Source organism: Oryctolagus cuniculus, chromosome 7 (assembly GCF_964237555.1).
Source record: "Oryctolagus cuniculus chromosome 7, mOryCun1.1, whole genome shotgun sequence".
Classification (NCBI taxonomy): Eukaryota; Metazoa; Chordata; class Mammalia; order Lagomorpha; family Leporidae; genus Oryctolagus; species Oryctolagus cuniculus.
This window is the reverse complement of record NC_091438.1, coordinates 61,110,732-61,124,517: the sequence shown is the minus strand read 5'-3', so window position 1 is coordinate 61,124,517 and position 13,786 is coordinate 61,110,732. Positions and strand designations below refer to the sequence as shown.

At 47.3% G+C, this 13,786-nt stretch overlaps 1 protein-coding gene across 4 annotated transcripts in view; it reads right to left on the bottom strand.

The window, feature by feature from the left end:
* The window catches only part of SORT1 (sortilin 1), a gene marked incomplete in the record, with an annotated part of 84,264 nt that overhangs the window by 983 nt on the left and 69,495 nt on the right, over positions 1–13,786 (bottom strand). For 2 of the 4 annotated variants that reach the window (XM_051856187.2, XM_051856186.2), the window contains 8 exon segments: positions 1–2,406; positions 3,275–3,398; positions 3,915–4,021; positions 4,518–4,616; positions 5,359–5,467; positions 6,101–6,217; positions 10,916–11,105; positions 13,200–13,390. In XM_051856187.2, coding sequence (XP_051712147.1) covers positions 2,392–2,406; positions 3,275–3,398; positions 3,915–4,021; positions 4,518–4,616; positions 5,359–5,467; positions 6,101–6,217; positions 10,916–11,105; positions 13,200–13,390 — 952 coding nt within the window. 4 annotated transcript variants of the gene reach the window in all.

The window sequence follows — 13,786 nt, the reverse complement described above, 5'->3', positions numbered from 1 at the left end:
AAGGGACCACACACCTGCACTCTTCACAGCAACCCTCCACGAGGAGCAGAGGGTGGTTCCTACACCCTTTCAGCCATGAAAAAAGAGAATAAAACATTCTACTTACCCACGAGGCAAAAAAGGTGCTAACTGGCGCTCTGACCTGATGTGCCACCAACCCCTGCCCTACAGAGTGGCACACCATCTCTCAGAGAGCAGCTCTGGCTCTGAGTGCCCAGCTAGTGTACAGATGTCAAGAGTCTGGCACCGCCTCTTGACAACAGGGGCCTTGCATGGTTTTCTCAATTTTGGCTCCTTCACAAGAACGCTGTGGGGTTCAAATGACGTAATTCAAGTGAAAGTGTCTCTGAAAATTGCCAAGTTCCACGGAAGTGCCAGAATACCATCATAAAGCAAAGAAGAACATTCTTTCCTAGATCTTAGCACTACCAAGCGGATGACCACGCCAGCACTTCTACTCACAGTGGGTGTGTGCTGGGGGAAAAGGTGTGCATTAACAGGTCTTTTCTGGGCATCAATTCAGTTCGGGCAAGAAGTGAGTGGGGACAAAGGCTGACCACATTGTGATGATTTGTGAGCTGGCACATCTTTGGAACTAATTTTAAAAGTTTGCAAAGTGAATGAGCTAAAAATCTAGTGTGCTCTAGCCCTAACAAATACTCTTTCTCTTCACAAAAGCTGCCCTAATTGTACTTTCTAACTGGAGCTCCCTGACTCATTGCATTTTACTGCATTTCTGTCTTTCAAATTCTCATTCTGCTCCCTCCCCCACATCCTGATGCTGTTCATCCCATTCTGGGGAGGAAAGAACTCAACCATCTGCCTCACGCATTCTGACATAAAGTTAATTTGGCACATTTACTTTTTACTGACTTTCTAGCCACAAAATTAACTAGCAGCAAAGTAATAACTACCAAAGAATGTCCCAATCCTCATTATTGGGAGAAACTGTGACCAGCACCAGTAGGTACATTAAGACTGAAAACTTACCATGCTATATTCCTGTATAGCAAATATTCAAGCTGTATCACAACAGATATTTCAGCTTTCTACTATATGGCCACCCCCAGATCTACCCAACTGCCTTCTATAACATTTAATTTGAAGAAATGTCAAATGGAAAATTTCCTTAAATTGAAAATACAAATCTAATGTATCACACAAAGCATCTTCTTAGCCTGGAAGTGTGTTTTCAGCCAAAAGTCTTCAGCCAAAAGTCTTGTGCCAACAAATAACTTGGCAAAGCTGAGGGAAAAGGGGCGAGAAGGAGAGCCTGGTAATAAAATTTTTATTTATTTTTTTTTAGAAAAAGTCTGTAAATCTGAAAATATCTAAAGTCCTGGCTCCACGTTCAACAGCAATCCAAAAGGAAGCAGAGAAGCAGCCACTGCAATGATTCAACAATGAGCCAACACAACAGGCAAGAAGAGAAATGGAAGACTGCAATTCAATCTTTGGGGCTGCACTGTGCACTCAACAATCAACTCTGCTGAGAACGTCCAGCCTGGGTAGACCTCCAGGCAAGCCTGTACCCTGTCCTTGAGCAAGTCCACTGGCACACACACAAAGCACAGCCTGAAAGATCTCAGAGGACACAAGAATTCTCTTTTAATAGGTGCTAAATCTCGTCAGTTCTCTGCTGCTCCCCTCTTCCTGCCCCAAGTTAAAAATATTGCCCTGTAAGTTTTCCTGATTTAGTGTCTTGGAAGCACATGGTTAAGTTAGTTGCCAAAGGGCAGTTAACAAGGGTATTGCCTAATTAAACAGGGGAAAAGAAAAAATCACTGTGGCCTGTGGTCCCTGGGGGAAGAGAAAGCAGCAGCATGGATCTGTGTGAAGAGCTGGTGTGCAGTGTTCTTGGAGTGGGGCTCTCCCCAGTGCTAGGCACCGCAGCCCTTGTTTTCATCACTGTAGCTGCTTCGTGTCACCAGCAGCACCTGGGTCAGCACCACATACATTTTAAGAGTTGATGGCAGAATTGGCAGATGCCCTGGGGTAGGTGCCACGCAGAATACACAAGAGTGGGGTTAATCGGTCCCTTCAAATTCCATTTCATTTCCCTTAAAAACAAACAGGCAAACAAATAAACAAAAAACCCCACAAGAGAACAAAACCCAAAACCCATACTTTACAAATGACAGAACTTGAAGTGAAAAGTCAAAGAATTTAAATGTTTTCCCCTTTTCAGAGCCAATTCACTCTTAGAGTGTTTAGGGTTCCCCACCCCCACCCTGCATTTGTTTAGTGTCGGTCCTTTTGGCTTTCATGGAAGCAGCAGAAACAGAGCTGGGTCCCTTGCAATGGGAAATTTATTCCTCCAAGTTGGAGCCACAGGGGTGCAGGAGGTACTGTGGTTCCACCATCCACTTTCGGCCCAGCTCCCTGGAGAAGCTATTCCAGGAGGTCCTGAAAAAGAAACACACAGTCCAGATCACGGACAAGCTAAAAGAAGTCCTATTTTGAAACCCACCATCTAGTTTCTGGCCTTGCTGAATCTTGTCATCAAATTGCTGCTTTGAGGAGCCAACGCTGTGATGTAGTGGATAAAGCCACCACCCGCAGTGCTGGCATCCCATATGGGCTCCTCCTCTTCCAATCCAGCTCTCTGCTATGGCCTGGGAAAGCAGTAGAAGATGGCCCAAGTGCTTGGGCTCCTGTATCTGTGTGAGAGACCTGGAAGAGGCTCCTGGCTCCTGGCTCCTGGCTTCAGATTGGCCCAAGCACTGGCTGTTGTGGCCATCTGGGGAGTGAACCAGCAGATGGAAGACCTCTCCGTCTCTCCCTCTCTCTGTAATTCTATCTCTCAAATAAATAAATTAACTTAAAAGAAAAGCTGCTTTGAGCTCAATATCCTGCTCCATGGGCTGGCACCATGGCCTCGTGGGTTAAGCCTCCACCTGCGGCACTGGCATCCCATGTGGGCACTGGTTTGAGTCCTGGCTGCTCCACTTGTGATCAAGCTCCCTGCTGATGGCCTGGGAAAGCAGAAGATGGCCCAAATGCTGGAGTGCCTGCACCCACATGGGAGATCCAGAAGAAGCTCCTGGCTCCTGGCTTTGGACAGGCCCAACTCCAGCTGCTGCGGCTATTTGAGGAGTGAACCACTGGATGGAAGACCTCTTTCTGTCTCTCCCTCTCTCTGTCTGCAATTCTGCTTCTCACATAAACAAACAAATTTAAAAAAATACCCTCCTTTGCCCCAGCTGCATCTTGACCATGAGTAGGAGAAGATCATTTTTTGGGGGATTACCCCGCAAGGAGAGGTCAATCTCACCTCATCTGAGTCATCATGATAACCACTTTTATTAGCATGTGAGGCTGTGTCCAAGGCATCCACCCCATCCACACCATTGGCTTCTGCATGCTGCTGTAGCACAGAGTATCGATGTACCAGGAACCTATGAACGGAAACTCCTGTTAATGCTCATAAGCTTAGGAGGGGCACATTTCTCACAGGACTGCGAGTTTTCCCAGGTTTTTGTTTTTGCATTTTAAAAGCAGAGGGAAACAGCCCACTCCACCCCCTCAGCACCCCAACTGGGAACATGATTCTGGTCTCCTGTGTGAGAGGTAAGAATCCAATTACTCAAGCTATCACCATTGCCTCCTAGGGTCTGCACTGGTGGGAAGCTCGAGTCAGGAGCTGGAGCTGGGAATCAAACCCAAGCATTCCTGTGTGGGACATGGGTACCTTAATTACTGGACTAAATATGCACTTCCTGGATTGTTCCAGTTTTATACACTCAGGAAATGAATAACATAGGAAGGACACATCATAGTTGACATAAGGAAAATATAAGATATGACGATCTGGGCTTGATTTTTCTGGATGATCACATCAGACACGGAGTTAGCATTGCTGAGAGCTGACTTTCTGGTTTGAACTCAGTACCTCTGACTTTCACATTCCTTACCTTCCTCCACAGACATATTTCTTCACAATGAGCACTCCTGCCACGACTGTGACCAGCATCAATCCCACAATGGCCAGGATAATTGGAACAGAATTTGACTTGGAATTCTTGATAATCAAAACACAAAGACAAAAGCTTGTAGGCATGCATATTCTAGGACTCCATTCGAAGTGGTTGCTCGTTCCCCTCACTTATCTGTGAGTGATCTACAGACCCCAAAACGAACCATCTCAATGTAACCAGGAGAACATCACAGCCGGCAGAGGGTAACGTGAGATCCACCTGCCTTGAAGCTGCAAACTCAGTGACTTCAATGTCAGTTGCACTAGAAGCTTGGCAACTGCTGGATCAAATATGGCAGTTGTGAGTGTTCCACACTACCTCTGTCTGCAAGTCTTGGAGCTTCAGGATGGAGAAGGAAAGGGAGACTATGATAATAGTGGGCTGAATGAAGCTAGAACATGCCCATCATCTGGGAAGAAGTTATGTCAGTGCTATAGCAGGCAGGCTATTGTGGACTCTAAGATTTATTTATTTTTTGCTCAATTTTTAGTATTCTTTTACAAATAGTCCTTATTGTATCATTGTTTGTGTGTGACCTACCTGCTTCTGGGTGGGAGATAGGAAGTGTGTGTTTTCAGTGTATCCAAGAGGAGGCGGAGCTGGATTCTGGGACAAGCTGTGTCCCTGTGGGCGAGAGTCCTGTGCAATCACACACACAAACACTCTGAGAACAGCCACCAGGAGTCCAGGGCAGGGTGCAGAGCAGGAGGAACTGGCCCCTTACAAATACACACACCCATACACTTCTCCCCTTGCCTTTTCAATCCCACCCTTTGTCAGTCCCTCAGCGGTCACTGTCCAGCTCCACCTCTTGTGTCACAGAGTAGGAAGCAGGGCCCACAGACATCACCCCGGTCAGACTGCTGGTCTGGCGCTGCTTTGTCAAGAGGTTTCCTCTTTACTGGTTCTCCAGATCCCAGCCAGACAGCTGAGTGCCGCAGATCTCCACCAGCCCATTATTAGCATAGTTGTCTTTCACTGTGAATACAGAGTGACTCAGCACAGGAACTCACTGCCTGTCGCCCGGGGCTCTTCTCTTCTGCACGTGCAATACTCCAGGCCACAGCTCTTTGCAGCTCACCTTCTTGAGCCCTTCTCTAATGTCTCAGCCTCAGTCACTTCCACCCTATGCTTCTAAGACTTTTACAACTTTATAGAATACCACGATTTCCCCTGGCAGAAAAGGCTTTTCAGTAGGATGAACTTATTATCGGGTTATGTGACCTAGCCTGCATCCTAACAGTTTCCCACACAAAGGGAAGCCCAGAAGTAGTCTGGCCACTTCGTGTCAGTGACCAAATTCTTGGGGCTATAACTGGTTCTTCTAGGCAGAACACAAAATTTCACTTGAACCTAAGAAAGTAGGTCTCTTATAACATACCTGCTTTTCTGGACTCAGGAAGTTGCTTGTGCATTTCTTTTTCAAGTCTTTTACTTCTCGAGCTGGATTCACCCCCCCTTGGCATCTGTCTCCTGGAATTTTCCGGTACCTAAAAGGCAGAGAGGATGTGTTAACAGAAGGCAAGGATGTATTCCTGGGCTCTCGCCTATTTCCTACATGCAAGATTCGAGAAGCTGCAGAAAAGCTTCTCTTCCTACGCCATCTCCTAGGCCTGGTGGGGGGAGGCGCAGGGATGTTCTGGGGGATAGTTTCTGTGACTCCAGGCCTTGGGCAGACTCAGGCATCTCTATCTCTTGCTGTCAATGACACACCTGCCCCTCCCACCTTGAGAGACTGTGACAAGAACTGTATCCCAAGGAATGCTCACTAATCAGAGTTACAAAAATGGGAGAGGAGGAGAATTTACCAGAGCATGGAGGAAATGAGGCTCCTCTGACACCGCCCTGTCCCAGTGGTGGTTGTTAAAATGGATTAGCAGAAAGCCTCAGTTCCGCAGTTGCACAAGTGTCAATGGTCCATGTGGCTAGTAGCTACCACTTGGACACAGTAGGTGACAGAACATTTCCATCGTTACAGAAAGTTCTATGAGACAAACAGCACTTTCCAACATCTAAAACACGGCTGGCCCCTGTGTGTGTGTGTGTGTGTGTGTGTGGAGAGAATCAGCTTTCACTCTGTATGAGGACAGTTTGTTGCAATGAGGGAGACAAAGCCATCTTACCCGTTTGTTGTCAGGTGCTCTTCTCTTCCATACAGACAAAACTCTAGGTCATGGCCCTTCAGTTCTGGCTGTTCCACACACTTGGAGTCATTTTCCGGACGGAAGTATCCAAAATCACTGCAAGAGTCAGCAAATAAAGGTATCTTTCAAAGTTGCTGGGAGACGAGACTGGGGCAATGGATGGTTAAGATTCCAGCTCAGGAAGACCTGTGATCTCTCTGCAGCAGGTCCCCTTAGGTAAGCAGGAAGGGACAGAGCTTTACTGTGAGGAGAAGAGAGCTTACGGATCAGGCCTGGTAGACTCAGCACCAGTCGGAGCTCCAAGGCTGGGAACTGCGGAGCAGGCATTGGGAGGGGATGGGCAGTAGCCTGCAGTGGAGTAGGGTCTCACAACGAAGAAAAAGTAGAGGCCAGAGAAACAGTGACATAAGCAACAGATCTAAACTAGGGACACTTGCCAACTCATTTTTTAAAAGATCTGTTTATTTATTTGAAAGGCAGAGTGACAGAGACAGCTTCCATCTATCTACTGGTTAACTCCCCAGATGGCCACAAAGGCCCCCAGCTGGAGTCAGGAACTCCATCCAGGTCTCCCATGTATGTGGCAGGGACCCAAACACTTGGGCCATTTTCCACGTCCACTCCCAGGAGCATTAGCAGGGAGCTTGATCTGAAGTGGAGCAGCTGGGATGAAAATCAACACTCTATAAGGGATGCCTGTGTTGCAAGTAGCAGCTTAACCAGCTGTGCATTCCTTTTGATGTGGTGTTAACTAGGCAGCTAGTCAAGTCTGGGCGAGCTGGAATTCTTGCAACCCTGCAACATAACCTTATCTCTGTCAGCTTGATATGCCCACCTTCCCAGGATGCACCTGTCTCATCCAGGAACAGGACACATGCTAAGACTCCACTCCATCTGTTTATCCAATTACTACCCCCTACCTCATAAAAGAGGCTGAGAATGGGGGAGAGGTCCCTTTCCACCAAGGACTGGTTGGAGGTACCGTTCTCTTTTCTCTCTTCCATGGCACCCCTCTGGCCCACTCATGACGTGTTTCTCCATGTAGAGCAGCTCACACTCACAGATGAATGTGTGTTTTCTCTCTCACCTTAAATAAATCCTTTTCTTACTTGTTATGTTACTATGCCTCCACTTAGAATTCTTATCTCGGTGAGGGGCAAGAACCTGGAGTGAAAATTTAGGCACTCAGCCCCACATCAATTCCTTTGCCTCCTAATACCATTGTTACATTGCACTTGGCGTCTCTCACTCTCCATCTTTTCCCCTCTGTCCCTTCTAGCTTCTTAGCTGATCTTTGCCTCCAATGTAAACATCCTCTTCTGCCCTTCATTCTACCCATCTGTCCATAATACCACACAGCTGCTTTCCTTTCCCTGTTTTCCACACAGAAATTACGCCTGGCTGACTTTCCACATGAGCATACTTGGTCCCGCTCTTCTACCCGTCCTGGGCCTGTACTCCCCGAAAAGTCTGACAGGGCAGGAGCAATCTCTCCCACTCAGTGGAGAGTGGGAATGATTTCTACATGTGTTTCTACTCTAGAAATTACTTCTGTATGCCCCTCCCCGCCCACTAGCCAAATTTCTTAAAAGAATATTTTTTGCTTGTTCTATTTTGCTCATTTATTTTTTATTCCATGCATTTAGGCCTCAACACCATCCCCCTACCCCTTAACCTTGATGTCTGAAGCCCCCAGAGCTCACAGCCATCAAACTCAGCAGAGCCCTCCCTGGTCTCCTCCACCTCGACCACCTGTCCTGCGGCATCTGACCACTATTGAGCCCGTGCCCACCTTGTCATTGGTAAAGCCGCACTCACCTGTGTCTGTGGCTGCTGCCTGCTCTTCTTTTCCCTGACCCATAAATACAAATGTCTTTCAGCATTCTAGAATCCATTCTCTGATGTGTTCTCTATGTTCTCTCCCTTAGTGACCACAGCTACTTCTGGTTACAACCATAACAGTCAGCTTTTACTTCTCTCCTGAACTTGAATCTTACATTTCTAATTATCTGCTGGTTATCAACACTGACATATGCTAACAGAACTGCAAAGGAATGAAATGTTCAAAACACATCAGGTTTTATCCTCTGTGCCAGCCCTTCCTTGTGTATTTAGGACAGCACCTTCTTTCTCACCATCTGAGTGGAAATTCAGCCTGAGCACCCTCCATCTGGGCCCTCCTTACTCTTTTTTTTTTTTTTTTCTCTAAGATTTATTTATTTGAAAGGTGGAGTGAGAGAGAAGGAGACACAGAAATAGGTATCTTCCATCTGCTGGTTCATTCCCCAGATGCCTCCAACAGTCAGGTCCAGGCCAGGCTAAGGCCAGAAGCCAGGAACACCATCCTGGACTCCCACATGTGTGGGTGTGGCAGGGGCCAAGTACCTGGGCCATCTTCTGCCTTCTCAGGCTCATTTGCAGGGAGCTGGATTCGAAATGGAGCAACCAGAACGCAAACTGGCACGCCAATATGGTATGCTGGTGCTGCAGGCACCAGATTATCCTGCTGTGTGATAACACTGGTCCCCTCCTATCAAAGTAACTGTGACAACCCCCCCCCCACACCTGTCTTCCAGGACACCTGTCCTCCCTTGTCCATGCCATCGAGTGTCTGCTCACGGCAAGCTGCTGGCTTCAGTGACCTGCTTTGTTCCTAGGTGTGCGAGGTCAAATCCTACCAAATGTCACCTCCTCAATGAAAGCTTCGTTGACCCATCTCCTTTCTTCTCTAGACAGAATTTCCTCTGCCTCCTTTCAATCCCATGGCATCTACCACCTTCTGTTTTGTAACATAATTATGAACATCTCACCAGGAGAGTCTAACAAACTTCCCACTACCACTTTGCATTTCTGTGCGCAGCTGGTACTCAGTATTTGGGGAATGCACAGAGGTTGCATGTACTCCAAGGTTTTCTGAAGAGCACTTAGAGAGGGTAGGGAGAACAAAAGATGCAGAAGACACTACCCCTCCAATGGCACGGGGGAGTTCAGGAAAGCATTTTAGATGTCAACCCCAACTTTCAGATAAAGTGCCCTTCTCACTCCTGAAGAGCCACCCGTGGCAGGTCACAGGCCTGGAGCTGAAATGCCAGCTGCACACCCTACCCCTACCACTTCTTGTGGGCAAGTTCGTCATAACCTCTTTGTGATTGGGTTAAGTATGAACTGCTAAGGGTGGTGCCAAGTCCTGAGAGTTGGGGCTCAATGAATGTTAGCTGCTCCACTGCCGCTATATTCTTATCGACTGTGAGTCTACTATGCTCTCAAGGGGCTTGGGACTTCATGGTGGAACGAAACTTAGAAACAATCATGGAGTGCAGTAAGTAAACTGGCGCAGCAGGGCTGCTGTGGGAGTCTAGATGAGGCAAGACTAGAGGTTTACCGTGGTGATGTCAGAGCTAGGCAGGAAAGCAAAGGCTGCGGAGGAGTCCCCCAGGCGCGGGGGAGTGCGGGAGGGATGTGGGAGACTCTCCAGGCAGAGGAGCCATCCCATGCGGGTGTGGAGCTCTGAAGGAGCGCCATGTGTTTGGAGAAGAGCAAAGCTGAGGTAGTGCACAGCCTTGGGAGCGTCACCGATTCATCGACGACCGCTAGCCTGGCCAGAACGCCAGCCATGATCTGTGTGGTGCTTTTCCCTAGAGAAGGGAGGACCCTTGATGATTCCACACAGATGTGAGCCATGCAGGAGGCACATCAGATCAGACCTGTTTCACCCACACACGTATTCTGCTGCCACCTGCGTCTGGAGAGAATACAGTGAGACAGGATGGGACTGTAGTGGGTAAAGCCACAGCCTGCAATGCCAGCATTCATATGGGCACTGGTTCATGTCCCGGCTGCTCTACTTCCCATCTGCTAATGGCCTGGGAAAAGCAGCAGAAGATGGCCCAAGTGCTGAGTCCCTGCAACCATGTGGAACACCCAGATGAGCTCCTGGCTTCAGCCTGGCTTAACCCTGATGGTTTTAGCCTGGGGAGTGAACCAGTGGATGGAAGACCTCTCTCTCTGTGTAATTCTGCCTTTCAAATAGATAAATATATCTTTATAAAAACTGAGGGAGGGCCTGCCTTCCTTGTCCAACTCCTTTAGGATCCTGTCCATGTCTTCTGCAGGTAACAAGTTCCAAAGGATTATTACATGTGATGTGAAGCAGTTCCTCTTACTTGCCCTAACATTACCTCATTTAAGCCACACAGGAGTTCCTTTGCCTTTATATAATTGACTAACTCTCTGCCAACCAAGTAACTAATCCTTAAGGCTGATGATCCTGAACTCCAGGGCGCCCATCTTGACAGCCCTTAAACCTTGATGGGACACAGAGACCAAGACTACCGATGCTACCTCTAGTCTCAAGACCAGACCGCCATCTCTGCCTTCAGTCTTGCATAGGGTCCAGACCCCAGTGTCCTGCCTGCTGAAATCAAGCTGCCAGGCTACGCCCTACAGTCCAGTGTCCTCTCTCCTGTACCGCTTTCCTTGGTGCTTGTTCTGTTGCTTTCTAGAGATGCTTTATTTTACTGGCTTCCTTCTTATACTGCTTGTCTCTTCCCACAGTTGCCAAGTCAGGATTTCTGTAGTTTGTTGCTGGTTCTGCCCAGTAATTACCTGTGCAATATGATTATCTGTCCAATAATTAACAACTTTGGTTCCCTGTCTCTGTGCCTCAATTTTCTTGATAAGCAGCAGCTTTCCACTCTTGGGGAGTGGATTTCAATATTTTTTAGCCCTACGACAACTCTTTCATCCTCCAGCATAGGAAAGGGGCTGACAAAAAAGTCTGGGGAATGCAAATACCAGAGGAAGTCCTCCAGGGAACAGGGACAGATGGACGGCTGCTTGGCGACAACATAGTCTCGACCGTTCTGACAGACGGAAGATTTGCGTAGCCGAAGGTACTGTTCTTTATATCCCAAAATGCAGCCATCTTCATGGTCTCCGGGGTCTGTGGAGTGCGCCAGCCATACGGTGTAGTCTTTCTCTTCACCTAAAGGACAGACGGACTGCTCAGGAAACCATGCGCACAGAACCCACCCACGGAGGCAGCTGCCAGGCTACAGAAAGAAGGACAGGGAGACAGGGAATGGCTGACTCAGCTTCTTGCTTCATTTTGGAAGTGCAGACAAAAAGTCTAGAGTCAACTAGCAGTGGCCATCTCTTCACGCCAAGAGGGGGCTCTCTCCCCTCCCCTACAGTTGGAGGATTCGCAGAGACCTTGTTTGTTCCGGGAGGGAGGCTGGGAAGAGGCCCTCCAGAGCTCATTCCAGGCTGAGGGGTGGCTGATGCATGCCTGGAGCACCTCTGTCCCTGGCCAGCAACCACATGCTTTCCCATCAGCCTCAGGGGCTCTTTGTTTAGGACAGGAGACTAATTAACAGAGCACAGTTTCAATTTCACGTGTGTGAGTTTGCTTCAAACACAGGGAAAACGACCTCTTTCTACACTTCTAACTCTACCCAACTGGCTCCCAAATGCAGACTGCTGGTGGCAACAGTTTCTGGCTTAGTATACTGTCTCTTCTGTGCCTGGAAAAATGACTCAAAGGCTATGCCCTGAAGACTGTGGATTAGGTTTTCCTCCTTTGGGATATGAAGACCAGCACAGAGCCTGTTTGAAGGGCAGGTAGAATAAATCTTTTAATGATTTTAACTTTAGGGATAGCTATTGAACTGCCCTCCGAGGGGAAGACTCATAAGCCAGTTCTTTTATAGCCTAATTAGTGAATTTAGAGATAGTGACCCTCAGGTATTAAATCATAATTAAACAGGGTCCAAACCAACAGCTGTGTTTCTCAGGAGTCACTGAATTAACACTTTGAGGAAATGGACCCATAACAATCTTCAGTGAAGATGTCCTGACGTTGAGTCTTTGACTGTATTATGCCGACGTGGAACACAGATCACTTTTTCTCCAGGTTTTCCTATTTCTCTAACTGTCAGCACTGCTGGCACTGGAGTCTGGGAATACCGTGCAGTGAACACTGAAGCCCTTTGCACATCTCGTTTGAAGTCACAGAGCTCTGACGGGGCTTCCTGTCGGCCCAGTGGCCACTCTGCAGCCTCACCTGCAACTGAGGTTCTGACCAAAACTGCATGAGAGCGTCCTCACTTCAGCACACTGAGATGACACAATTAGATGCTCTTTCGCAATAGTTTCCTCTAAAATTTCCTCCTCACAGTCCCACTACATTTCCCTAATCAGAGGTGAAAAACCCTGAAATGTTATGAAATCATTTTAGACAAATACTCAGATACTATTCCTACAAGCAGGACAAAAGCCACATAAAAGTTACAGAGAGTGCTCTAACAGTGCAAAAGCCCTACTGTGATAAGGGGTAGCACTAGACCCACGTGGCTGGTCTGGTGTAAGGTTTGCTGTGTTAAATATATACCAGATTTTGAACACTTAGAAGAAAAAAAATGAAAAAAATCTCACTAATCATTTTTTTAGAGAGATAGAGGGAGTTATAGACAGTGAGAGAGAGACAGAGAGAAAGGTCTTCCTTCTGTTGGTTCACCCCCAAAATGGCCACTACGGCTGGCATTGCGCCAATCCGAAGCCAGGAGCCAGGTGCTTCCTCCTGGGCTCCCAAGTGGGTGCAGGGTCCAAGGACTTGGGCCATCCTCCACTGCCTTCCCGGGCCACCACAGAGAGTTGGACGGGAAAAGGAACAACTGGAACAGAATCCATTGCCCCAACTGGGACTAGGACCCCGGGGTGCTGGCGCCGCAGGCAGAGGATTAGCCTAGTGAGCTGCGGTGCTGGCCTTACTAATCATTTTTAATATTGCTTGAATGTTGAAATCATAATATATTATCTATATTAAGATTTCACCATTCTTTTCACTTTTATAATGTAGCTGACAGAATAATTGAAATTACTTATTGGCCCTCGTATTTCTCTTGGATAGTGCTAGTCCCAAGAAGGAAACTGCTTTTCCGGTCCATTCCACTGCTTGATTATCCTTCAGTCCCTTGTGTATGCATTTGCTTATTCCAGCTAAAAGAAATGAAACTGAATTGATTATTGAGAGAAATAGGCTTACAAGATTATGTTAGAAAAGGTTGAAAGAGGCACTTACAGTTCCTTTCAAGGATATCCTTAAAATTGATGGTGTAGGAGACCCACTGGCGGGTCAGGAAAGACTCTGTGAAACCCCAAATGCTGATGTTCATGGACCTGGCCCCGGGTTCCGAAGCCAGGCCGGTGAAATAGATGGGCTCCGTGGTGAACGTGTAGGTTTGCCAGCATTGACCTTCATCTGTAGAGAACCTAAAAGCACAATCAGAGAAAGACCATGGCAGATGATCACTGTGTTCAGGGAATGACAGGAAACCGCTCTGGCTATTGGATCCCAAACTAGAGACAAACCCTTTTGAAGTGAGGGCTTACAATTATTTTAATTTTTAGTACCACAGTTAACAGGGCAGGGAAAGGGGATTCAAACAGAGTACAGAGTAAATACTTCTATAAAAGTCATTTCAAAGGAAGAGGAAAGGGTAGTGACCCAGGTAAGAATGGCTTTTAAATTAGTAAACTCAAGTTATTTTATAAGAACTTGTACACTCAAGAAGTCATTTCTAACCCAGAGTTGATACGCTTGATACTTGCGTAATATTTGGGGGTTGAGAAAGAATGTTTTTAAACAGTGACAAAATGTGTAAGCTA